Source organism: Gymnoscopelus braueri, assembly GCF_963280865.1.
Source record: "Gymnoscopelus braueri genome assembly, chromosome: 22".
Lineage (NCBI taxonomy): Eukaryota > Metazoa > Chordata > Actinopteri > Myctophiformes > Myctophidae > Gymnoscopelus > Gymnoscopelus braueri.
This window is the reverse complement of record NC_137624.1, coordinates 17,637,643-17,664,034: the sequence shown is the minus strand read 5'-3', so window position 1 is coordinate 17,664,034 and position 26,392 is coordinate 17,637,643. Positions and strand designations below refer to the sequence as shown.

The 26,392-nt window shown below is 43.2% G+C and overlaps 1 protein-coding gene across 4 annotated transcripts in view; it reads right to left on the bottom strand.

The window, feature by feature from the left end:
* rxraa (retinoid X receptor, alpha a) overlaps positions 1–26,392 on the bottom strand; it is a 204,006-nt gene that overhangs the window by 70,117 nt on the left and 107,497 nt on the right. For 3 of the 4 annotated variants that reach the window (XM_080419568.1, XM_080419570.1, XM_080419569.1), the window contains exon 3: positions 9,734–9,993. In XM_080419568.1, the coding sequence (XP_080275694.1) occupies positions 9,734–9,993 (260 nt within the window). The remainder of the gene's footprint in view (positions 1–9,733; positions 9,994–26,392) is intronic. The other variant, XM_080419571.1, reaches the window with a different exon arrangement.

The following is a 26,392-nucleotide window of genomic DNA, read 5'->3' as shown; positions in this document are numbered from 1 at the left end:
CGCTCGTGCTCGTCTGTGCACACGCCCACGGGCCGGCAAGAGCTGGATTGTGGTGAGCTTTGTGGTTGTGGTTATGCGTTACGCGCAGGAGGACAAAACAGCAATGATCGTGGCGCGATCCCCGCTGATCCGAGCGAGAACGCCTGCGTCCACCGCTCCCCCCCCCCCCCCCCATCTGAAACGACCCCTAAGTCAGTGGTACAGTAAGTCTAATCGGGAGGCATGGGTGGGGTTTTCATTCCAACCCCAACACGACACCTTAGAGCTGAGACAGAGGAACTAACAGGTGACATGACATGGTGTGTGGATGTGGGTTGGAATGAATATACCTAATGCATACTCAGCACATCACTGGACACCTCTGGAAGAGATCACAATGCAGTTGAAATGATGCCAGGCCTCAGTGTCTGTCTGTGTGTGTGTGTGTGTGTGTGTGTGTGTGTGTGTGTGTGTGTGTGTGTGTGTGTGTGTGTGTGTGTGTGTGTGTGTGTGTGTGTGTGTGTGTGTGTGTGTGTGTGTGTGTGTGAGAGAGTGTAATTAAGCTTACAGTATGTGTCGATATGCTTATGGGACTGTGGTGTGTGTGTGTGTGCACGCACGTGCGTGCGTGTTGTGGACTCAGCGAAACAGCGAAGGGCCACAGTTGCAGCTTCAGTCCAGCAAACAGCTCATGAGAATAGCCCGTCAGCCACCGAGGATTAAAGACAATCTGAGTATTATAAGGAAATGTGCCATCTGATTAAAACCAGCTTCCATCAGAGGAAACCCTGGTGAACACAGGGCCCTGCCTTCATGTTTAACTCACCAACCAACCACACACTTAGATAGAGAGACCTTCATTGATCCCGCGGGAGAATTTCAGTCGCCAGTCAGCACAGCATGAAAGATTACAGATACAGAGTAAAGGAAGTACTATAAGATAAGAGTAGCGACCCAATAGCTAGGAGTCAAAAAAAGAAGAAACAACTTCAAACAAAAAGCCAAATATTACCACCAGTGAAAGTTGCTCGGTCAAATTTGTACTTCAGTTAAAGAACTGGTGTAGTAAATATTCAAAAGTATTCAAAAGGACAAATTAAAACATTTTGAAAATAGTGTGAGCTTGTAGATTGATATTTTCAATATGATAGGGCTCAAGTGGTTAATTCATAATGTACAACATTAAGTCTTCGAAATGCAGTTGCGTGAAAGTCATAAGCCAAGTATTATTATTTTTTACTCAAGTACAATACTCAAGGAAATGTAACAGGCAGACAACACCCTTCACTAGTCTCAGTTTCAGAAACTACCACCCTTAACAGCTAACACCCCTAACATCCTCCTCAACTATGGTTCAGTCAGATAACTGCATGGTTAGATGGAAGACATTGTATTTATAGAATATAAAACACAAGTGTGAATACTGTATTTGAGCTCGCAGGCAGGGATATACAGTGGTTCTCAAAGTAGGGTTCAGGGACCCTCAGGGTTCCTTGAGAGCGTTCCAAATGGACCCTTACAGGTTTGTAACTCTGAGAGTGTGCAAATTCGAACACTCTCAGAGTTATGGGAGTCCTTGAAATGAAAAAAAAAAACTAAGTTTGAGAACTGCTACAGTATAACAATCCCCTCCCAGTGGAAAACAGAACCCTTAAGGAAAAAGCAGAGCCCACTGGTGGGCGCAAACAGGCGCACATACCCACCTCCTCCACTGGTACTGACAGCAAGGGGGAACAACCGTGAATGAGGTGAGCTTAAATAGACCGCCAAGTCGGTCAGCTGCTTGACACCTGAGTTGTAATGACACGTCACATATATACACCCACATAGGGTGGTGCGTGTACATGTAAACCTCTCCAGTGTATCTGCCTGAACTAGCTCGCAAGCTGCAGTATAATACGCATAAATTACCCTGCCTTACTATTAAATACAGCTGCGTTACACTACCTCAGTGGTGTAAAAAAAAAGTAACACAAAAATTTGACTTGGGTAAAAGTATTGGTATCAAGATATACTTAAAGTAAAAAAGTAAAAGTACTCATTATGCAGAATGTCCCATTTCACAAGTTTTCAAATGTATAAAAATGAGTAAACATACAAGCTCACGATGCGTCACATCGCAACGCATTGTGAGCTTGTAGATCGGCTATTTTCAAATGGCCAAAAATGTATATAAAGGCTGAAGTGGCTAATGTTGTGTAATAATCAAAATCTACAACGTAACTAGTAACTAAAGTTTGTAGTGGAGTAAGAGTACAATATTTGCCTCTGAGATGTAGTGTAGTAGAAGTAAAAGTACTGAACATTGGAAATACTCTGGTAAAGTAAAAGTACCTCAAAATTGTACTGAAATACTTCAGTAAATGTACTTACTTTACAACACTGTATTCCCTTACGTCACGTACTGTAACCTTATATTACCTACATTACATTAGTAGCATGTTACTTTCCCACACAATTCCTTAATGTGTTTTCTTTTCTTATTTTAACAAATCATAAGCCATGCTATTACACTATTAGTTACCCTGCTATTAACACATCTGCCAGCTGGTGGCGGCTACAGCCACCACCCTAATTAGTGACGGTGTAACTGTCAACGGTAAGCCACAATGTAAACAGTCACCGCCTGCGGTTTGAAAGGCCGTTTCGGTTAATCCGGGCTGCAGGGCACAGAGCGACAGTTGGAATCATCAACCGGAGGTCTCGTTCCTGTACGACAGACACGACACAATCTTTATTTTCTTTTTTCTTTAACCCATTAAGACCTGGAACTGTGTCATTTTTAGATTTGAGCTAAAAAGCATTCTTTTACACTTTGGGCTATTCAAAAATAGCAGATATACAAGCTCATAGCGCGGCACCGAGTGCCGCGCTACGAGCTTGTAGATCTGCTATTTTTGAAAAATCGTGAAAATGTGTGCAAATCTTTGAATATATATATTTTTAAAGCAAACATTTTTAACTCAAATCTTTGCTTCTGGGGGGGTCCCTGGAACAAAATATTTTGATGGGGGTCCGCGCGGCCAAAAACATGATTTTGGGGGTCCTTGACATGAAAAAGATTGAGCACCACTGATATAGAAACATACGTTTTCAGAAAACTGTTGAGATTTAGGAGACATGTAGAATCGGCTTCAGGTCTCAATGGGTTAAATGTAGAGTAGGCAATAATTTTTGAACCCCTTTTTCTCCCCAATTTAGTCGTTATGCCAATTGATTCCTCCCCAGCCTATACTGACTCACCTGCCAGTGAGGAGCCCCCACGAGGAGGACGTAGAGCCTTACGTCCTCCTCCTCTCGCCCAACACTCCCCGCTGACAGGTGCCGCCCCAGCCCGCAGGATGTACATGCAATGATACCGATAACACCCTCCTCCCCGCCCGGCTTCCCTCCCCAGAACACGGGCCAATTGTGTTCATATAGACGCTCGACAAAGCCGGATGCACCACGGTGGATTCGAACCGACAACCTCCGCGGTGGTGGTGGGCAGGGACTTTACCACTGCGCCACCCGAGCGCCCTTGACACAAAATCTTTAACTCTTTCACTGCCACACTTATTTCAGACTGTGTCGTCCCAGTGCCAGGAAAAAGGTGCATTTTTCCTCCGTTTGTTTTTTAACATTGAAGTGAATGTAGCAGCAATTTTTTGGATAGCGTTATCTCCTAGTTCCTTTGAGATAACCCCAAAAAAAATAAATAATAATAATTCAAAAAATTCAAAAAAAAAAAAATAATAATAATAATAATATTTTTTTCAAATTTTGTTGTTGTTGATATTTTCGTCTTTCCGTCATTGGCCATTATAGCCATAGAGCCATCGGACGGGAATTCCCGTTTTTGGCAGTTAAAGAGTTAATATAATAACTACTTTGATTACAATCTGCACCCTTATAGCTCCGCGTGTACACTCTCAAAGTAGATCTAACACTGAGGATCGCACAGAAACCGATTCCTAGTCGGTGGGACTACTTCCCCCTAATCAGACTTTTCCCTATGTGGCAAATGTCTATATATATTGTCTTCATCCAAATGTGTGTTACACAGTGGTGGAAAGTAACTAAGTACATGTAATCAAGTACTGTACTTAAGTACAATTTTGAGGTATTTGTACTTTACTTTAGTATTTCCAATTTCCAATACTTTTACTTCTACTCCACTAAATCTCAGAGGCAAATATTATAAATTTACTTCACTACAATTATTTGAAAACTTTAGTTACTAGTTACTTTGCGGATATTAAATATTACATTATAAAACATTTAGTCCACTTTAGTCCTATTTTATACATATGGCTATTTGAAAATAGCCATCGCGACACGTTGTGAGCTTGTAGATCTGCTATTTTCAAACAATTCAGTACTTCTACTTTTGGTACTTTAAGTACATCTTGATACCAATACTTTTGTACTTTTACGCAAGTACATTTTGAACATCAGACTTTTACTTGTAACGGAGCACTTCTACATTGCAGCATTGATACTTTTTACTTAAGTAAAACATTTGAGTACTTTTTCCACCACTGGCATTACATTGATCCATTTACAGACACCGAGCGCCCCCAAACCTCCACATCGGGAGCAGTTAGTTTCATAAGGACATTTCTAAAGATCGCTACAAGCTAGCGCCGTCTCTTCAACACGGCACTGTTCTGACGCATACACAGAGACAGAGAGAGAGAGAGAGAGTGACAGAGAGAGAGACAGAGAGGTAGAGAGATAGACTGAGAGAGAGAGAGAGAGAGACAGAGACAGAGTGAGGCAAAGAGATAAAAAGAAGTTTGACGTTATGTTGTCAGTATTATTATTAGGGCATGCCTCCACATAGAGATCTGCACTCTGCTGAGCGTGCAGACTTGAGTACTGCAGTGCACTAACAGACTCACGAGGCATCAGTGGTGAAAAAAAGTACTCAAATGTTTTACTTCAGTAAAATGCAATGTAGAAGTACGCTGTTACAAGTAAAAGTCCCAAAATCAAAATGTACTTGAGTAAAAGTACAAAAGTATTGGTATCAAAATGTACTTAAAAGTGCAAAAGTAAAAGTACTAAAGTGTTTGAAAATAGCATATCTACAAGCTCACAACGCGTCGCGGTGCGACGCGTTGTGAGCTTGTAGATCGGCTATTTTCAAATAGCCTCGGTATAAAATAGGGCTGACGTGGTTAATGTGCGTTTTATAATGTAATAATTTATATCTGCAAAGTAACTAGTAACTAACGTTTTCAAATAATTGCAGTGGAGTAAAAGTGCAAAATTTGCCTCTCAGATGTAGCGGAGTAGAAGCAAAAGTATTGAACATTGGAAATACTCCAGTAAAGTAAAAGTACCTCTAAATTGTACTTAAGTACAGTACTTGAGTAAATGTACTTAGTTACTTTACACCACTGCGAGGCATCGCAAGCTTTTTGCATACTTATATAAAGCGTACCAGGGTACTTGGACATCAAAAATGCGTACCGGGTACGCATGTTGCGTACAGGTTGGCAGGTCTGCTAATTAGCGACGGTGTAACTGTCAACCGTAAGCCTTAATGTAAACATTCACCAGCCTGCGGGTTTGGAAAGGCCATTTAAGTTATTCTGGGTTGCAGGGCACAAAGCGACAGTTGGGACGAACTCGAGTTATATTCCTGCGTGATGCCTCAACCCATGACAAACATGATACCAACGTTTGTTTAATACATCACTCAACACAAGCACCTTCTCTGACATTCCTCCACATGCAGACAGACTGAACCAAAAAAACATCTGCAGTAACGTTGTCTAAAACCCAAACACGCCAGCGGAATACGGAGTGGTGCTACTGCTCTGGGATGGAGACGTCAGAGCGCAGATGAAAGCAACGAGCATTAAAGCCACATTTATGCTCCGTCGCGCGGCCGTGTCGCGCGGCCGAAAAATAGCGAACCTACAAGCTCATGTGAGCTTGTACTGAAGGTCCGCTATTTCCGACGCGTGACACTGTCGCGCGACCAAGTATGAAACCAGGCTTAAAAGACGCAGAGGAGAGGAGGATCATTGGAGGTGAGTGATTGCTGGTGAAAAGGGATGGAAAGGAAGCTGGTGGGGGGTGGGGGTGGGCTTTCTAGCAATGAAAATACTCCAGCGGCTTTCTAAAACTGGCCTTAATCCACACTTAACTCCATTACATATGGGAGACACTTTCACTCCGAAAAATGCAGAGATAATAAGCCCCCAATATAAAGCTATAACGAGAGAAGGCCCCCGTTTTCGAATGGCGTCGCAGTGCCAGTGCCGACGCCTTTTAACATAATTATTAACAAACACACACACACACACACAAAACAAAGGAGGGGGGGGGCGTTACTTTTTTTTCTTTCTTTTTTTGGGTGGGTGGGGGGCGAGGCGGGGAGGGGTTCAATTGTGAGATACGGCTCAAAAAGGAAACTGGGACACTGCAGGCTTTGATGTCTTAATTGTGACTTTCTTTTTTTTTTCTCCTCCTCTCGATACCAATGAAACTGGAGCTGCTTATTTGGTGGAATAAAAGAGATGGAGAGAGAGAGGAAAAAAAGAGAGAGTTGGAAGAGAGAGAGACAGAGAGAGACAGAGACGGACAGACAGACACATTGTGTTTGAGAGAAGAAGAGGACAAAAAGTGAATGTGCAAATATGAAATGAAAAAAAGAGAAGAGACAGATCTTGGGGGACAGTGAGTAGGGACCCGGGATAAGGGGGGGGGGGACATAAAAGAATGTGTGACAGGGTGGGGAGGGAGATAGAGCAAGCCCGGGTTTAGAGAGCCATGAATGACAGAGCTGAAGAACTGTGGAATCCTACTTGAATGAGCATTGATTAAACTGTGGCAGAGGGTCAAAGTAAGGCCCTCCGTCTGATCTCTGATGGGGCTCGCACAGCCAAATCCTCAGTGCTCGTTTCACTCTGTAACCAAATGAACCCTCTCAGAGTTACACATGGACAGACGAACACTGAGGATGTCACTGCGCGTTTGCCTTTTAACAACTGCGTGCGTGTGCGCGAGTGTGTGTGTGTGTGTGTGTGTGTGCAGGGTTGCCAGATCTGCTTATTATAATTTCCCCGCAAGATTTTATTTGAAAATAGCCGATCTACAAGCTCACAACGCGTCGCATCGCGACGCGTTGTGAGCTTGTAGATCTGCTATTTTCAAATAGCTGATGTACATGTTAAAGTACTCATGTGGCCCATAGTCGCTTCTTTTGGGCTGGTTTTCCTAGACCTGGTTGCTTGTTTCTCTCACAGAATCTGGCAACACTGTGTGTGTGTGTGCGCGTGTGCGCGTGCGTGTGCGTGTGCGTGTGTGTGTGTGTGTCAATGCATATGTGTGCATGGATGTGTGTGCTTTCGACATTGCTTGCACCCGCGCAGTGTCCGTGTCTTTTTGTGCGTGCGCATGTGCGGTCTTTCGTACGTGTTCGTCTGGCATTTCTGAGATACTTGAACGCGGTACGTAAGCGCGGCGTGCCAGGTATAGCCATGTATCCTAATGTGTTCTGAAGTGCAAGTCATGTGATATGCGATACGTGACACGCATATCTGTGTATGTCAGTTCCCCATACGTCACATTCCTTACCTCTGCGTCGAACAATGACATTTGCACAAGCTTGTGTAACAGCGACAACGGGGCGTGCGACGTGATGACAGGATGACACGCCGGACAAGCCGATATAGGCGCTGGGTAACGCGATAACGTTTGCACGCACTCGCACACACACACACACACACACATGTGGTTTGCCTGCTTATTTTACGGATGTATGTATTTATAAGTCAGTGAGTGTGTGCATGACTGCAAGAATAGTATAACAACTGCACAGCATCGGGTGGCCACTGTATGTTTACCCCCCTTAGTCACTTAAATACACAAAATACACAGAAGACACAATATATTATTGATTTCCTCAACAACGGGATAATGGGACTTAGGTCGAAAATGTTGAAAGTTTCCATCTAAGTGTGGTTATTTTTTTAATAACTGACTTGCTCACAGCTCATCGTCCCGTGTTGTTCATATCTTCCATGGTTCTCATTCATTCATTCGTTCGTTCAGTGTAGCTACTGTAACGTGTTATTGTTGTCTGGTGTCGTTAATTAGGAACCGGACTACTTGGACATACATTGTGCAGTTAGGTGTGTGCATTGATAGATTTATTTTTTGCACATCTGTTCCTTTCTCATTCGCAGGGTTATGGAGAATTAATATATCCCCATGTGACATGTCTGTGCCAACTCAGTACTTAATGTATTTTTAGCACCGTGTGTGTGTGTGTGTGTGTGTGTGTGTGTGTGTGTGTGTGTGTGTGTGTGTGTGTGTGTGTGTGTGTGTGTGTGTGTGTGTGCGCGCGTGGAATGCATGTTAATATACTATTTCCGCCTGTATTCTCACATACTGTGCAAGTCTGCTACCCTTTTTCCACTATGGCGCGTTTGCCTCTCTGTGCCATTAAAGTCACGGGTACGAATCAGTTTCCACAATATCAGCCCACTTGGACACAGATTCCAACGGTTAAAGATGTCAGTCGGCCCTTCTCAGCCTGTTTGTCTCCTGTTGCTGCGCCGCTTAGAATGGTGCTGTGGGAGGCGGGGTTTAAACTCTACTTGCCTGTGATTGGATTGGTCTACTGTCACTCATGAGATGGAACTATAGCCAACTGGAATGTATACTTTTTTTTTGCACGACCGTGAACTTTTCAACCAAAACAGTCACGTCAACCCTCGGTGGAAAATACGTCAAATTATTGTAATTTGGCCCAACAGCGTGGATATATCCACAAATAGCTGGAAGCCAGAATTAGAAATAGTATAGGCTTCATTAATGTTGGCTGGCGAGCTGACTGAAATGTTGAGTTACTATAGCAACACCAGCAGCAACTAACAAAGCCCTGTTCACCCTGATCGTAATGGAAAGACAAACAGGCTTAAAAAGACTACAGAGTTCCAAGCACGGCTTATTTGAGTGGTTCTCAAATATATTTGTGTCAAGGATCCCCAAATGTATATGTATTTGGCCAAAAATATTTGGCCAAATACAATATTTATATATACAATATTTTGTTCCAGGGACTCCCATAAGAGACTTTTTATTATTATGGAACGTTTCAAGAATTTTCTAAACATTTCTAAGATAGCAGATCTACAAGTTCACGACGCACCTTGTAGATAGGCTATTTCCCAACGACCGAAGTACAGCATAGGGTTCAAGTGGTTAACCCATTAAGACCTGAAGCCGATTCTACAAAACGTCTTCTAAATCCCAACAGTTTTCTGAAAAACGCATGTTTCTATATCAGTGGTGCTCAATCTTTTTCATGTCAAGGACCCCCAAAATGATATGTATTTGGCCGCGGACCCCCCATATCAAAATATTTTGTTCCAGGGACCCCACAGAAGCAAAGATTTGAGTTAAAAATGTTCGCTTTAAAACAATATATATTAAAAGATTTGCACACATTTTCAAGATTTTTTCAAAAATAGCAGATCTACAAGCTCGTAGCGCGGCACTCGGTGCCGCGCTATGAGCTTGTATATCTGCTATTTTTGAATAGCCAAGTGTCAAATAATGTTTTTTTTAGCTCAAATCCAAAAATGACACAGATGCGTTCCAGGTCCTAATGGGTCAAACCATTACAGATTTTGCTGGGGGGACCCCCTGGAATCCACCCCCCCCCCCCCCCCCCCTCAGGGACCTCTGGGGATGCCCCGGGAAACCCCCCGACTTTGAGAACCACTGACCGCCGCAGTGTGGGTTCTGTCACGGGCCTTACCTGGGGACTGACGCTGGGGCCATAGCCCATGCCGGGCGAGGTCATGGAGTGCGGGCCATGCATCGGCGAGCTGATGACGGAAAAGGGCGAGTGCAGGCCGTTCATGGGCGAGCCCAGCGAGCTGAGGGGCGAGTGCAGCGAGCCGGACGGTCCCATGGAGGTCGGGCTCAGCAGGGACGGGTGGTGGTGGTGCATGCCGCGGTGGGACGTGGGCGAGCCCAGGGGCGACGAGGGCACGTGACCCGATGAGTCTGCGATGATGAGAGGGATGAAGGGTAAAGAAGGGAGAGAGAGGAATGCAAGGAAGTTAAGTTTTATGTAGGACAGTCAAAGCTGTCATGGTATACAGTTTCCTATAGGCCAACAGTCAAAACAAAACATTTATTTGAATAAGCTGCAGAAAAAACACTGAACCATCAATTTGTATGCAAAGTTTTTCAAATTGATTAGAAACTTTTGCACTTTTTGACAACATTATTGTTTAAATCATTGGTAATGGGTCAGGTCAGTCATTGAAATAAAGGTGTACTGACGTCGACTTGTCCTGAAAATCCACTCAAGAGCACTGAAAGGTGGCAAACCCCCCTATCGAGGCAGCTGTTAGCTGACTGGGTAAAGAGGCCGTCTGGGAATATATAGGAAGGTCACCGGTTCGACCCTCGACGTGACATAACTATGAGAGTGACGACACTAGAGCGTAGACTCCCACTGTAAGAATGGAATGTGGAAGTTCTCTTTCTATCTCAACGAGTAATGTAACAGAGTATTTTTATATTGTGGTATAGCTACTTTTAAGTAAAATAAAGTCTGAGTACTCCTTCCACCATTGCCTCTTGTCATGACGACTGAAGTGTACCGTCTTATTCTATGAGCTCCACACATCTCTCTCTCTCTCTTCCTCCCTCTCTCTCTCTTGCTCCCACACCACAGGCAGCGTTGCCAGATTCCGTGAGACACAAGCAACCAGGTCTAGGAAAACCAGCCCAAAAGAAGCGACTGTGGGCCGCATGAGCACTTTAACATATACATCAGCTATTTGAAAATAGCAGATCTACAAGCTCACAACGCGTTGCATCGCGACGCGTTGTGAGCTTGTAGATCGGCTATTTTCAAATGAAATATTGTGGGGAAACTTATAATAAGCAGACCTGGCAACACTGTCCACAGGTGCATCTCTGGGGATCTACGGCTGACAGCGGGGGGGATATATATTATTGCACTCAGGGGTGGGTGATTGTGGAAGTAACCCCCAGGAGGGATGAGAAATGTGACCTCTGGTACCAAGGCTGAGGAGAAACACAGCAGAGATTGATGTGCGGGAGACACCGGGGTCACCAGTGTTGTCTTTTTTTGTGTGAGAGAGCTTACATGTCGGGCTCGGTCTGATTCTCTCTCTCTCTTTCTCTCTATCTGTCTTCCATTCTATCTCTTCCTCTGTTTCTCTCTCTCTCTCTTTCTCTCCAGGGGTGTAAAGTAACTAAGTACATTTACTCAAGTACTGTACTTAAAGGTAGGGTAAGTGATTTTCTTTGGTTAAAATGAGTGTTAAATAGCTCTATATTCTGATACTCATTGCTATAGACTCCTGTTACTGAACAAACACTCTATAGCAATGATTACTATCAGAATATAGTGCTTTAACCTTTTAACAAAATACCTTTTGTTTTAACCCAAAAATATCACTTACCCTACCTTTAAGTACAATTTTGAGGTATTTTTTTTTACTTTACTGGAGTATTTCCCATTTTCTGTACTTTTACTTCCACTCCACTGCATCTCAGAGGCAGATATTGTACTTTTACTCCACTACAATTATTTGAAAACTTTAGTTACTAGTTACTTTTCAGATTTAAATTATGATGAAATTATGAAACGTACGTTAACCTATTTTATACCTAGGCCATTTGAAAATAGCCGATCTACAAGCTCACCACGCGTCGCATCGCGCCTTGTAGATCGTCTATTTTCAAACATTTTAGTACTCTAAGTACATTTTGATGCCAACACTTCTGTACTTTTACTCAAGTACATTTTGAATTACGGACTTTTACTTGTAAAAGAGTATTTCTACACACAGCAGTATTGATACTTCTACTTAAGTAAAGAATGTTAGTACTTTCACCACCACTGTTTCTTTCTATCTGTCTCCCATTCTATCTCTTCCTCTCCGTTTCCCTCCTCCCAGCCTGCCTCTCTTCCCTCTATCATCGGTCCACTCATTACCTTCGCGGGGCAGCGTATCCAGTGTTGCCAGATTCTGTGAGAGAAACAAGCAACCAGGTCTAGGAAAACCAGCCCAAAAGAAGCGACTATGGGCCACATGAGTACTTTAACATGTACATCAGCTATTTGAAAATAGCAGATCTACAAGCTCACAACGCGACGCGTTGTGAGCTTGTAGATCGGCTATTTTCAAATAAAATCTTGTGGGGAAATTATGATAAGCAGATCTGGCAACCCTGAGCGTATCGTGCCATCAGCTGTCATCACAGAAGATATTACACTGACCAGGGGAGAGAGAGAGAGAGCGAAAAAAAACGAGGGTGCTACTAGATCTGTCACCGTGGCCTTGGTGGCTGTGTATTCACCGCCAACCTCTCTCACCACATGCTTTCTCTCCGCCTCTCTCTCTCGCCGGGCTAAATATGTCTCCTCCCCATGTCAAGCACGCTCAATTCACTCCCAATTCTACAATTTCCCTCCCAATGGACGTCGACCTCTCTCGCCCACCTCTCGTATAGTGTCCAAGTTCAACAGATAACCTCAATCACCGTATTATTTCCGCTCCCTGAGTGTTTATTCATTCGACTTCCTCTTTTAGATCTCATTCACCTCTTCGACAACGCGCACCCCCCCCCCCCCTCCACACACACACACACACAAATGTATTTTTGACCCTTTTGTCTCGCTAAACCACACAGCGAGACAGAAGGTGTGCTGGGATCCCGGTGACGTTATGTATTAAAGTGGGAGCCGCGACTCATCCATCACACCCAATGTTTCCTGAGCGTCTGAGTTCCTCCGTCCTGCTCTGGCGGAATAAAACTGATGTATGGCTCAATTAGCTGACGGGCTCAGAGTAACGAGTCCGGTTTAGAGCACTTTCCTCCACATCGCTTTGTCTCCTCCGTCCCCCAGCTGGTGTCACACAGGTGCTCTAACGTGTATCTGTGCAGATTTGTGTGTAATGCTTAATTTAAGTGACGGGCGCAATGAAGCATATGTCAGGCTCGAGTGTACTGTGTGTGTGTGTGTGTGTGAGCGTGCGCATGTACGCGTCTGTATATGCGTGTCATTTGTGTATGAATTGCAGTTGTGGGAAAAGTACTGCATTTTTTTTACTTAAGTAAAAGTAGTGATACCACATTATAGATACAAGTAAAAGGCCTGTACAAAATGTTACTTGAGTAAAAGTACACAAGTAGTGACATCAAAATATACTTAAAGTACCAAAAGTAAAAGTACTAAATGTTTGAAAATAGCCTAGGTATAAAATAGGGCTAAAGTCGTTAATGTATGTTTTATAATATCATAATTTATATCTGCAAAGTAACTAAAGTTGTCAAATAATTGTAGTGGAGTAAAAGTACAATATTTGCCTCTGAGATGTAGTGGAGTAGAAGTAAAAGTACTGAAAATTGGAAATACTCCAGTAAAGTAAAAATACCTCAGTACTTGAGTAAATGTAATTAGTTACTTTACACCACTGATGAATTGTGCATTAGATATCTTCACTGTCGGGCAGAAACCTTATATGTCTGAAGCCGTTATATTATGAAAGAAACATAAAAAGAAATGAAACATGGACATATTTCTGACTGCGGCAATATGGCTGTTTTTTGGGTTCTCAAAGTGGGGTACGGGGACCCTGAGGGTTCCTTGAGGGTGTTCCAAATGGACGGTTGGAGGTTTGTAACTCTGAGAGCGTAAAAAAAAGCGTACCATTTGTACCCTCTCAAAGTTATGGCGGTCCTTGAAATTAAAAAGGTTTGAGAGCCACTGTTGTTGGTCTATGGTTCGTGAAAGCAGGCCAGGGACGACGAGAACCTCCGCCTTTCCCCCATTTCTACCACTAACAGAGCCGTCTGGGAGAAATGCGGGGCCCGGTGCGAAGTCGCGTGCGCAAGATTTTTTTTGCGGTTTTGGGTGGATATTTCCGAGTTTTTGGTGGTTATTTGCGGTTATTTCTTTTTATAACTCTTAATAAATGTGATTTGCACCGGGCTCCCCCAAGTGCGGGGCCCGGTGCGGCTGCACCGCTCGCACTACCCTTCCTGCGGCCCTGACCACTAACCTCAAGTCTAAAGGCCATGGCGAAAAAATACCTGGAATCTGTGTCATTTTTAGATTCGAGCAAAAAAAGCATTATTGTACACTTTGGCTATTCAAAAATAGCGAGTGCCGCGCTACGAGCTTGTAGACCTGCTATTTTTGAAAAATCGTGAAAATGTGTGCAAATCTTTGAATATATATTGTTTTAAAGCGAACATTTTTAACTCGATTCTTTGCTTCTGGGGGTCCCTGGAACAAAACATTTTGAGATGGGGGTCGGCGGTCAAATACATATAATTTTGGGGGTCCTTGACATGAAAAAGTTTGAGCACCACTGATATAGAAACATACGTTTTTCAGAAAACGGTTAGGATTTAGGAGACATTTTGCAGAATCGGAACCTCAGGCCTCAATGGGTTAATGGCAAAACATAAACTGAAAATCAGTTACTTTTGGCAAAGTTACACTGTTGTTACAACAACGTATAATGAGGCTTCAGAGCAGCAGCCTAGCTGGCAGCTCCGCCTGGCCAACACTTCCTGCACATCCTGCTCACCTCACCAGCACTTCCTTGAAGCGCACACGCACACGCACACGCACACGCACACGCACACGCACACGCACACGCACGCACGCACGCACGCACCCACACGCACACACATCTGGGCCCCATCCTTTGGAAAACAAACACACTTCCTTCTTAGTAAAAGAGCTAACGACAGCCCTTAATCTAGCTATATTAGTCCCATGTTTTAATCCCCCCTCTGATACTGTACCTCTGGAATTATGTTTTCATACTTTTTCTCCAAGGGGAAGTTGGGGGGGGGGGCACTGAATGAGAGAGAGAGAGTGTGTGTGTGTGTGTGTGTGTGTGTGTGTGTGTGTTTCTCTCTCTCTCTCTCTCTATCTTGCCAATGTCTGATGTCCTTGCATTAAAATGACGTCTGTGTGGGTAATACTCCTACTGTTCAGTTGGGCTAGCTTTTGGGTGGCTTGATTAGAGAGAGAGAGAGAGAGAGAGAGAGAGAGAGAGAGAGAGAGAGAGAGAGAGAGAGAGAGAGAGAGAGAGAGAGAGAGAGAGAGAGAGAGAGAGAGAGAGTGAGTGTGTGTGTGTGTGTGTGTGTGTGTATTTGTGTGACGTGCATGTGTGTTAGGATTGAGTTGGGATGCAGCACTGGATTAGAGCAGGATGAATGGGACTCTGTCCTAATCCTCCAAAGAGAGGAGAGGAGGAGAGGAGAGAAAAAGAGAGGAGAGGAGAGGAGAGGAGAGGTGAATAGGCCAAAAGGACAGGAGATGGAAGCTGGGAAATGTTTCCAGTCCAAATGCTACAGTATGTGTTCATTCCTGCTTATTACAGTATCTCTACTTAAAGCTTAAATCTTACCCCCAGTTATTGAGCTGGAAAGGAAACATTTTGTAAGATGTCTAAAAAAAAAGACCTGTATTACTGTACGTATGTGTGAATGTAAAAAGGACACTGGGGGAGGTAAGGGAATAAGCTTTAAAAAAAAAGACAAAAAAAAAAGACAAAACAAAGGGGGGGGGGGGGGGTTGAAATGGTGATAGCGTCCAAAAAAAAGAAAAGAGTGGCAGTTTTCCAGATTCTCTGACTGCCAATATAAAAAGCTTGACTGGTGTTTTGATAGGAGATGAAAAGGGCCTCTAAAGGCTTTGTCAGTTTGTCAGCAGAGAGGAGAGGCAACCACCCCACCCCACCCGGCTGCCTCTCGGCCTGTCCATAGGGCCCAGACTGCCGCCGCCGCACAAAAGCACAACTGACAGCTACAAATGAGCAAATTAGGGCCCCATCTCCCAGGCATGCGCCGACACAAGTCTTATACGCTAAACACTTCTATATATGCCACACGTCTCTCTCTCTCTCTCTCTCTCTCTCTCTCTCTCTCTCTCACATTATAGTCACAAATATTAAAAAACGTTCAAATATTTTCAAAAATATTTGTTGCATAGGCACCGTCATACGACAAAGTATACAGTAACATGGGGCCTAAGTGGTTTATGCCTAGGCCTGTCACAATTACTACATAATTGTCCATCACAGTTATTTTATATAATCACACTAATTTTTTGCATAATCGTCATATCTGCCCTGTGCAACTTTTGTTTACGAAAGCTATGAAAGCAAACAGAAATGTAATTTTTATTCATAATGTTCCATACATTTTCAACGACAGAAACACAATTAAATCGTTAATCGCAATTGTTTGAGAAATAATTAATCGTCAACTTAAATTTGTGACAGCCCTATTCATGCCTACACTTAATAAATTAACTGACTTAAATGAACGTCAGCCTCCACCTCGCTGGTGTTTACCTCACTTTCCCTCTCACCTTCATTCCCTCTCTTTCCTTTCGCTCGGTCCTCCAGGGACACTGTGAGCTCGACAAACTAAACACTTTCACATTTAGCTCAGTCGCTGTGGAGCTGTTGCATCATCCATAGATCAAAGACTCTCTCTGTGTTCCTGGGGGGTGACGAAACCGCAGCCTATAGTCCATCCATTCCACACTGTTTTGCAGAGACTCACACCGCTTAGTCTATAAGCCATAATGGTGGTGCCTGTGAGCAGTGGTGCGAAAAAGTACTCAAATGTTTTACTTAAGTAAAAGTATCAATACTGCAAAGTAGAAGAAGTACTCTGTTACAAGTAAAAGTCCGGAATTCAAAATTTACTTGAGTAAAAGTACAAAAGTATTGCTATCAAAATGTACTTAAAGTACCATAAGTAAAAGTACTGAAATGTTTGAAAATAGCAGATCTACAAGCTCACAACGCAAAAAGTACCAAAAGTAAACATACTAAAATGTTTGAAAATAGCAGATCTACAAGCTCTCAGCGCGTCACAATGCAACGCGTTGAGAGCTTGTAGATCAGCTATTTTCAAATAGCCTATGTATAAAATAGGGCTAAAGTGGTTAATGTATGTTTTATAATGTAATAATTTATAACTGCAAAGTAAATAGTAACTTTTTTTTATTTTTTATAGTGTAGTGGAGTAAAAGTACAGTATTTGCTTCCGAGATGTAGTGGAGTAGAAGTAAAAGTACAGAAATGGGAAATACTCCAGTAAAGTAAAAAATCCTCAAAAGTGTACTTAAATACAGCACTTGAGTAAATGTACTTAGTTACTTTACACCACTGCCTGTGAGGGACATGTTTATAAGAAATGCTGGCTTAAGGCTTAGGACCAAAACGTGTCAGTTCGTATGTTGCTTTAAATATTTCAAGTACACTTATCGGAGAGTGCAGGTTTGTTCCTTTCATCTATTCAAGTTACAGGGCCTCGCACCCGTTTTGGTCTCAGAGCGTTGAGCATGTTTTTACAAGGACATGGATAGCTGTGGGTTGACTTTGTTTTTCTTGTTTTTACGTGGACTGCACGATTTTTACCTGGCAGTGGTTCTGTTCATGGTTTCCTGGCCAATACCGGCTCTAACTAGTTTTCTTATTTGACAGCTACAATTATAACTACACCAGGTGAATGCAATAAATGTCCTGGTAGGACATACAGTACTGTAAAGGGACAATAACGTAATTGCACACACGTGTGAGAAACCTTCTGAGCGGGAGCCATGACCCATAGACCAATATTTCCAAAACATTATCATATGAAGGACCCCCAAATAATGATGACTGTGGACCCCCATTCGAAAATATGTTTTTCCAGAGACCCACATAAGAGAAGATTTTACAAGACATCTGCATCATCTAAATCTACATCATAACAGAGAGTGAACCCTATGGTGTGAATAGTCATTCAGCTCCTCCAATCCTCTTCTAGCCAGTGAGATGAGAGTGAAATAGACCCACATTTTTTAACCCATTGAGGCCTGAGGTTCCGATTCTGCAAAATGTCTTCTAAATCCTAACGGTTTTCTGAAAAACCTATGTTTCTATATCAGTGGTTTTCAAACTTTTTCATGTCAAGGACCCCCAAAACGATATGAATTTGGCCGCGGACCCCCATCTCAAAATATGTTGTTCCAGGGACCCCCAGAAGCAAATATTTGGGTTAATGTTTTCTTTAAAAGAATATATATATTCAAAGATTTGCACACGATTTTTCAAAAATAGCAGATCTACAAGCTCGTAGCGCGGCACTCGCTATGAGCTTGTATATCTGCTATGTTTTAATAGCCAAAGTGTAAAATAATGCTTTTTAGCATCTGTGTCAAAAAAATTACACAGATGCGTTCCAGGTATTAATGGGTTAAGACAACAGAAGACAACCAATATTTCGGTCACGTGAAATTAAATCGTGCAACAGTCAAGCCTCGAAAGGCCAAGTCAAAGTGTAGTACATGACATCTAACAGAGCCAGGGAACTGAACCTGGATCCTAACGACTTGAGCCTCAGATTACTTGGTGTGTGTGTTTGTTTGTTTGCTCGTAGAACTTGTGCCTAAAGCCAGTGTTTGGATTCATACAATGTATTTTGGACTGAAGGAGCACTCCAACACGCCCACACGAGTCAGTGTACCAGCCAGGCAGCATGCTGAAACCGCTTTAGGATTTATTCCACTCTCCCTGACTGTGCTCCATGCGCTGTGCCTATCATTTGGTATTTTCCTCCTGTGTCTTCTCTCTCTTCTCTCTCTCTCTCTCTCTCACACATGCACGCACACACACGCCGGCACGCGCGCGCACAAACACACACACACACACACACAGTTACTTTGTAGATTTAGTGTGCAAACGTACCCACCGCTCTCTCAGTCTCTCTCTCTTCTTTTATTCAACTACAGAGCCACTATGGGGAGATTTGGCATCGGTGTGTGTGTGTGTGCGTGTGCGTGTGCGTGTGCGTGTGCGTGCGTGCGTGCGTGCGTGCGTGCGTGCGTGCGTGCGTGCGTGCGTGCGTGCGTGCGTGCGTGCGTGCGTGCGTGCGTGCGTGCGTGCGTGCGTGCGTGCGTGGGGGGGAATCACACGTGTCAACCTGCCGCCCTTCTTTCTTTCATTCCGTACTCCCGTTGATCACTGAACGTGACTGTTGACTCCCACGTTTATCGAAACGCAACGCATTGACTTAGCCTGCACACTCATTCAGCACGAATGGATCGAATACACAGCAATGCCTGTTCATAGAGCTTATACTGTATCCAGTGCCTCTCTCTCTCTCTCCAAACCCACACTCTCCCCGGGCCTTTCATAAATCTTTTCAATCACACACGCACCCCCCCCACACACACACACACACACACAGAAACACGAGCGCAAACATGCACACACGCAGGGTAAAAATCGGCTTGAACAGCGATTCACACTGGCACCACGCTGGCACGGCGTGGCACGCCGCCTTGGCTAACAGCGCTGGATTCATGTATGCACAATGGATTTTCCATGCCACACACTGTTGGCAGCGGTTCAGTCCGAGGATGATGCCACTGGCGAGAGAGCATCCAGGAAAAAGAGGATAATTTCATATGGAGCCTGCTTTCGCTGAAAGCACACGGAAGCGGGCGGCCGTGAGTCACTTGCACCTACACACAGCAGCATGTTAAAGCACTGCCTCAGTTAAGGCCCATTTCTCTCTCAACTATAACTATATTGTTTACCATTGTATTCGTTATGTGTAGTTGTGGTGTGAACTCTGCCATCCACTTGACTTAGAAAGATTTTTTTTAAATAAAGGCCCCTCATACTCAGTTGCTATAGCGGATGTCGCGCACTGAAACGTAGCGCGTTGCGACACGTTGTCAGCTTGTTGATCGGCTATTTTTCGGTGTGCGTGACACCGGCGTGCACCTAAGCATAAGCATGGGAGAGAAAAGTTAACCCATTTAGACTGGGAAAGAATCTGGGTCATTTTTAGATTTCTTTGGGCTATTAAAAAAAAATCTGTTTTTTAATTTTTTTATCGTGAAAAGTTGTGTAAATCTTTTAATATATATATATTTTTAAGCAAATATGTGTACATTTTTTTGTTCCAGGGACCCCCCAGAAGCAAAGATTTGAGTTACGAATGGTCGCTTTAAAAAGATATATTTAAAGATTTGCAAAAATGTTCACGATTAAAAATAAAATAGCAGATCTACAAGTGCCGTGCTATGAACTTGTATATCTGCTATTTTCTTTATAGCCCCAAAGAAATCTAAAATGACAGGGACGCTTCCCCCGGATTGAATGGCTTAAAGAAAAAAGTCCGTCCTCGTTCGACAGACAACAACAGCGGCGTATACCGTTTCCATTTTATTTGTGGCTTATATGAGCGGATTCTATCATTCATATAGGGACGTTTTTTTCGCTGTGGGTAGGTGGGTTGAGCGAGTTTGAAGCTCACAAAGTACTCAGCCACAGTCGAGATGAAACGCTCGTCATCATTAGCATTTCTCCGGGAGTTTTTCGAAACGTGTTCAGAGAGGAAGCAGGGAGAGAGGGGGGGAAGTTATAGTGGCTCAACGAAAACCCAAGAGACTCTCAGTTAGGTTGCACAAAAACTCAAGAGCCCTAAAAATAACACTGGATATACGGTTTTATCGCTTTCCAGTTCTGATATCTGTATCAGCATGGTGACAGCTGGCTGTCATCATGACGCGTGTTCATGTATGTTGTGTGATGTGTGTGTGTGTGTGTGTGTGTGTGTGTGTGTGTGTGTTCGTATTACTACGCTTGCGAGGACCAAACGTTCTCGCAAGTATAGTAGAATTTGAGGAATAGACGTCGTGAGGACCATTTTCCTGGTCCTCGCAAGAAGAATGGTTGTTTTATGGTTGAATTCTTTTTTTACAGATACGTTTACAATTAGAAAAAAGGTTGGGATTAGGATCAGACATTTAGAGGTCAGGTTTAGGGGTCGGGTTGTAGATTTTTCCCATTTTATACTTAGTTGTGTGGCGATGGCACACGCCGTAAAATAGCCGATCTACAAGCTCACAACGTGTCGCAGCGCGACACGTTGTGAGCTTGTAGATCTGCTATTTTTCGGCTTTAGACTTGCGGTTAAAAATGAAGATCAAATAAATCATAAATCAATCATAAAATCGGCTTCCTAAAATGTTGATGTCCTCAAAAGTATAGTAGTACAAACGTGTGTGTGTGTGTGTGTGTGTGTGTGTGTGTGTGTGTGTGTGTGTGTGTGTGTGTGTGTGTGTATATATATATATCTGGGAGTATCAGCATGCATGCGTGAATTTGTTCCAGCTGTCACATAGAGGATAGACATTGTTGATATACGCTTGGTCAGAAAAGTCAACCGTGTGTTGTTGTTTTTGTCTCCCAATTTAGTTGTTATGCCAATTCCTGAATTCCCCCAAACCCTTTTGTGCACTAAGGATTCGGAGGATTCGAAACCTCTACTCTCCACAATGGCGGGCAATAATGTGTGTTTTTTGAGGGTTTATTGTGACTATTTACAATTTACAATTCAGGCACTCTGATCCAGAGCGACTTAACAATGAGCAAGGTAAACATATGCATCAATGCAGAGACAGTGTAGTGTCTCTGTAAACTAGGATCATACAGGAGGTAAACCAAGAAGCTAGCATCAGTCTAAACCACTGAACCAGGGGTTTTCCAACTGATTATGAACCAGGGACCACCACCCTGACTGAGAATCAACCTGAGGACCACTGTTGTACTGGGAGGGGTGATATGGGGGGAAAAGCTTGAAATTAAATAATGACTGTTAAGGGCTCAATTTAATGTGTTAATTAGAGGTGAATTAAATCAAGCCCTTAACAGTTATCATTTAACTGAGATGTGCTAGTGGTCCAGAGCTAAAAAAAAACTCATGTTAACTGATTCATTGCAACTTATGTATGAGCGAGCAGACATATGCGATTGATTATGGGCACATTTCCTAATAATGGTGACTCAAACAGGCAATCCACGGACCACCAGTTGAAAACCCATGGTCTAAACCATACACTATCAAAACGTTATCTGTACATTGAAAATATACTGTCGGATACCAGGTAAACATTGAACCAAGCATCTGTCTGAATAACATGCTATAATTAAATGTTAACCTTGTGGTAAAAAAAAACAAGCCTGAGTAACGAATACATGAGAACAAATGACCATATTGCATATTTATTCCAAGTTTTACTGTAATCATCATCACACGCCCCATCTCTGATTAAAATGCTAATATTTACTGTGTTGTGTACATATCCCTGTGTATATACACTATTGTACTTCATGTACACAAATCTCTTTTGTGTAGATGTTTGCACATGTACCGTATGCAACTGTGGTTACGTACGCTACACGCGTGTTTGAAGCATGTGTGTGCGTACCAGTGGTGGGACAGTAACAAAGTACACATACTTGAGTATTGTACTTAACAACTTAAGCCCCATTTCAAATATACTGCAAATAATGCTGATATTTTTGGGTACATTGTACTTTGGAATACTTGAGTATTTTTTTAAAGCAATGCACTCAGGTACTTTAACTTCAACTCGAGTAAAAATTTTACAGAGCAACTTTCACTTTTCAATATTTGACCAGGAGTATCTATACTTTGACTCACTTTTGTCCACTGCTAGTGCATACTGTGCGTGTGTGTGTACAGTAAAGTATGTGTCTGAATACACATGCACGTGTTTGCTCATTAATCACGGAAAAAGAGAGTCTCTCCTTGTCCTCATTCAGCTGTTTTGGACTTTATAAACATGTTAATCTGCTGTTGAAGTCCAGACTGTAAATATTCCACTATGTAGTGTTTACTCTGTGGCCTGGGGAGGACTGGGAGGAATGGCTCGATAAGGGGGGACGCTAATCAACCAACAGTGGTTCTCAACGTGCGGTCTGGTGACCCCCCCGGGGGGGCCTGGGCTTGAAGGGCTCCCATTGGGTAAATGGTTGATAGTGAAGGAACTAAACGGACCCTTACAGGTGAGGTCTGTAATTCCTATAGAGTCCTCTGAGTTAAATGAACACTGCTTCTGGGGGTCCCTGGAACAAAATATTTTGAGATGGGGGTCTGCGGCCAAATACATATCATTCTGGGGGTCCTTGACATGAAAAAGATTGAGAACCACTGATATAGAAACATACATGCATCCATTTTTTTCAGAATACTGTTGGGATTTAGAAGACATTAGTATAATCGGCCTCAGGTCTTAATGGGTTAAATGAACACTGAGGACATCACAGTTTAGATTGGAGTCCCAGAGATAGAAACCTTATCAAATGGGGGTCCGTGGAATAAATAAAAAAAGGTTGAGATTGGTTTGCGAGATTAGACGCAGAAGGACAGGCGGACAGATGGACGCGGACGGACGAACGGACAGACGACGGGCGGACGGACGGAGGCAAGATCACACTGTAGATAGCTGACCCCTTCGGTGCCACACGCTGTAAACAAACCACTAACACACAATGCTGCAACACAGGAGGCTTTGTATTACAATTGCAAATAGTCAGTTAACCTCCTGGTAAACTTCCTGTGACTCATATGCAATTTTCAACCCACTTCAACCACTTAAATCCAATATGCTTCGTTGAATGGGGTCCCCCAGGGCTATACACTATAGGCTAGTATTTCCCTTTACACCAAATTTCTTCAGCAAAAACAGCCGATCCATAAGCTCAAAATGCCCCGCAAGGCAATGTAAGATCAGCTATTTTCGCTGAATGTTCGCAGCAGAAGATACTGTAGGCTCTAGGGTTCAAAGTGGTTAACTTGATGAGCTTTACTTGTTGTGACATCACTGCAGTGAACAAAAGTTAAGAATTATTCCGCCATCGTGTAACACGATCAGCTCATTATTTGCCTTGTGTGAGCTTAACTGTCAGCAAATGTGCATAACTATCATTGCCCAAAATGATCCAAATCATGTTATAAAACATAAACAAATTAGCTGAACATAACTCACAAAACATAAGTCCATCACAGTCATATTTCTAGAAGAGACCTTTAGCAAGAAGAGTCCAAAGTCTTCCACGCAGTAATCCTGTTAATTTAACAAATTCTATAACTTCCATTTGGTTCCATTTGGAAACTCTTTGAGTACTGCGCGGCCTAGCTGTGTTAGGGGACAGAAAAATATCTTGTTTTCAAAATGATTATCTTTTATATCATTGACTGCAGAGATGAAAGAGTGTGTGCTCCGTGTTTCAAGCTTGATCTTTATACCTGGACAGATGAGGACATTATATAGCAGGACACTGCCTTTTGTTAACCCATTAAGACCTGAGGCCGATTCCTACTTGTCTTCTAAATCCACAGTATTCTGAAAAACGTATGTTTCTATATCAGTGGTTCTTAGACCTTTTCATGTCAAGGACCTCCAAAATTATATGTATTTGGCCGCCGACCCCCATCTCAAAATATGTTGTTCCAGGGACCCCCAGAAGCAAAGAGTTGACTTAAAAATATAAATATATTAATTTGCACACATTTTCTCGATTTAGAAAAAAATTGCAGATCTACAAGCTCATCGTGCCGCGCTATGAGCTTGTATATCTGCTATTTTTTAATAGCCAAAGTGTAAAATAATGCTTTTTAGCTCAAATGAAAAAGTGACACAGATGCGTTCCAGGTCTTAATGGGGTTAAACAACAAAATCCTCAGGTTTACTTTCATTTGTCAAAATCTTTACATTTTTAACCCCACTTAAGCCCCACATACTTCCGGGTGAATAGCAAAAAATAGCTGATCTACAAGCTTGGGCTTGAGTTGGGAGCTTGTATATCTGCTATTCTCACTATTCTTTAAATGTTTTTTGACAGTTTTCGCCTGTAGTGACACGCCCAAACTAGAGACACCAGGTTGAAAGTGATTAAAGGGACACTGTGGATTTTACTGAGCAACAATTGTAATGTTCTCATGTCCACTGTGCAATCAAAACTACACAAGATGAGAAAATGATAATAACAATATAATACACTCAATCTATAACCTTTCATACACGATGTACCCTCAAGGTGTCATAACATAAGGTTACCATCCATCCATCCATCTATCCATCCATCCATCCATCCATCCATCCATCCATCACTGCTGTTTTCTCGGTTTTACGCTGATGACAAGTTCCACTTCGTTCAGTTTTCCGTTCCCGTCTCACTACTTTTAGTTCTATGACCTCACTATTTACGGGAAGGGGAGTGTGTGGCTCTGTGTGTGCGTGCGTGTGCGCGTGCGTGTGCGTGCGTGCGTGTGCGTGCGTGTGTGTGTGTGTGTGTGTGTTTTGGGGGTTGGGCGTGGGTGCAAAAAGACATGTAGCCATGCAGGTTAAAACCAGGCCCCATTGTTTTCACAGCCACGAGATGAGAGGAGATGAGATCCAACACTGCGACCACAACTGTAGCGGCACCCTCATGATAGCCTGAAGGGCTTGATATATTTTTGCACGAGCCGCACTGATAATATGCCGATCTATAAGCTCGCAACGCGCTGCAACGCGCTGCAGCGCGAGCTTACAGATCGGCTATTTTCAAGTGCGCCACACCGGTGCGCAACCAAGTATAAATCACCCTTAAAAAAAATTCCTCTCATCTCCTCTCACTCACCGTGTCCCTCATTTTCTCACTTTCACCGTCTGTCAGGGCCCCTATCTATCCCCTCGCCTCCGTGAATCAAGAGAAAGCGAAAACGCCATATCAAAAAAGAAGAAAGCAAAAGATAATAATAAAGGAAAATATCGTGCGGGATAAGTGATCGCATGAAACGAAAACAGGCCACCCATACATCACAGTAGGTGGCCTTATTAAACTCAATTGATGGGCCATACAGCCATTGTTAGTATTATTTTAACCCATTAAGACCGGGAACGCATCTGTGTCATTTTTTTATTTCTTTGGCTATTCAAAAATAGCAGATATAGAAGCTCATAGCGCGGCACCGAGTGCCGCGCTATGAGCTTGTAGATCTGCTATTTTTAAATTGATTTTTTTTGCAAATCTTTGAATATATATATATTTTTAAAGCGTTAGGATTTAGGAAAAAAAATGTTTTAATGGGCCTCAGGTCTTAATGGGTTAATCTGGTGAAACAACTGCCTTCATTAATGACATAGTTTTCTCCCCCCTCAACTCTCCTCTCTCTCTCTCTCCACGTCTCTCTCTCTCTCTCTCTCTTTTCCCCTCCCATCCTCGACTCGCATGAGAGTGCTGTTGTATCCCGGGAAAGGCCATGTGCCCCTCGTTGACTCTGAAGTGTCTGGAGGCCCTTTGGAAGGCACGGTTAGCCACGGCTCGGTGCCAGATAAGCCGCAGATTACCAGCGCTATCGCTAACTGTGGGCCCGCCCGCCTGCCAGCACTCTGATCCGCTGATATGGCCTAATTGTTCTCTTTATAGCTCTGAAGTGATACGCCACCGCTAGCTAGCGCGAGCTCACAGACCCAGTCCCATGCAGCCAGCTATAGCTAAGCAGCAGCTGCTGCTTGCTGCACTCCCCCAGCGCAGCA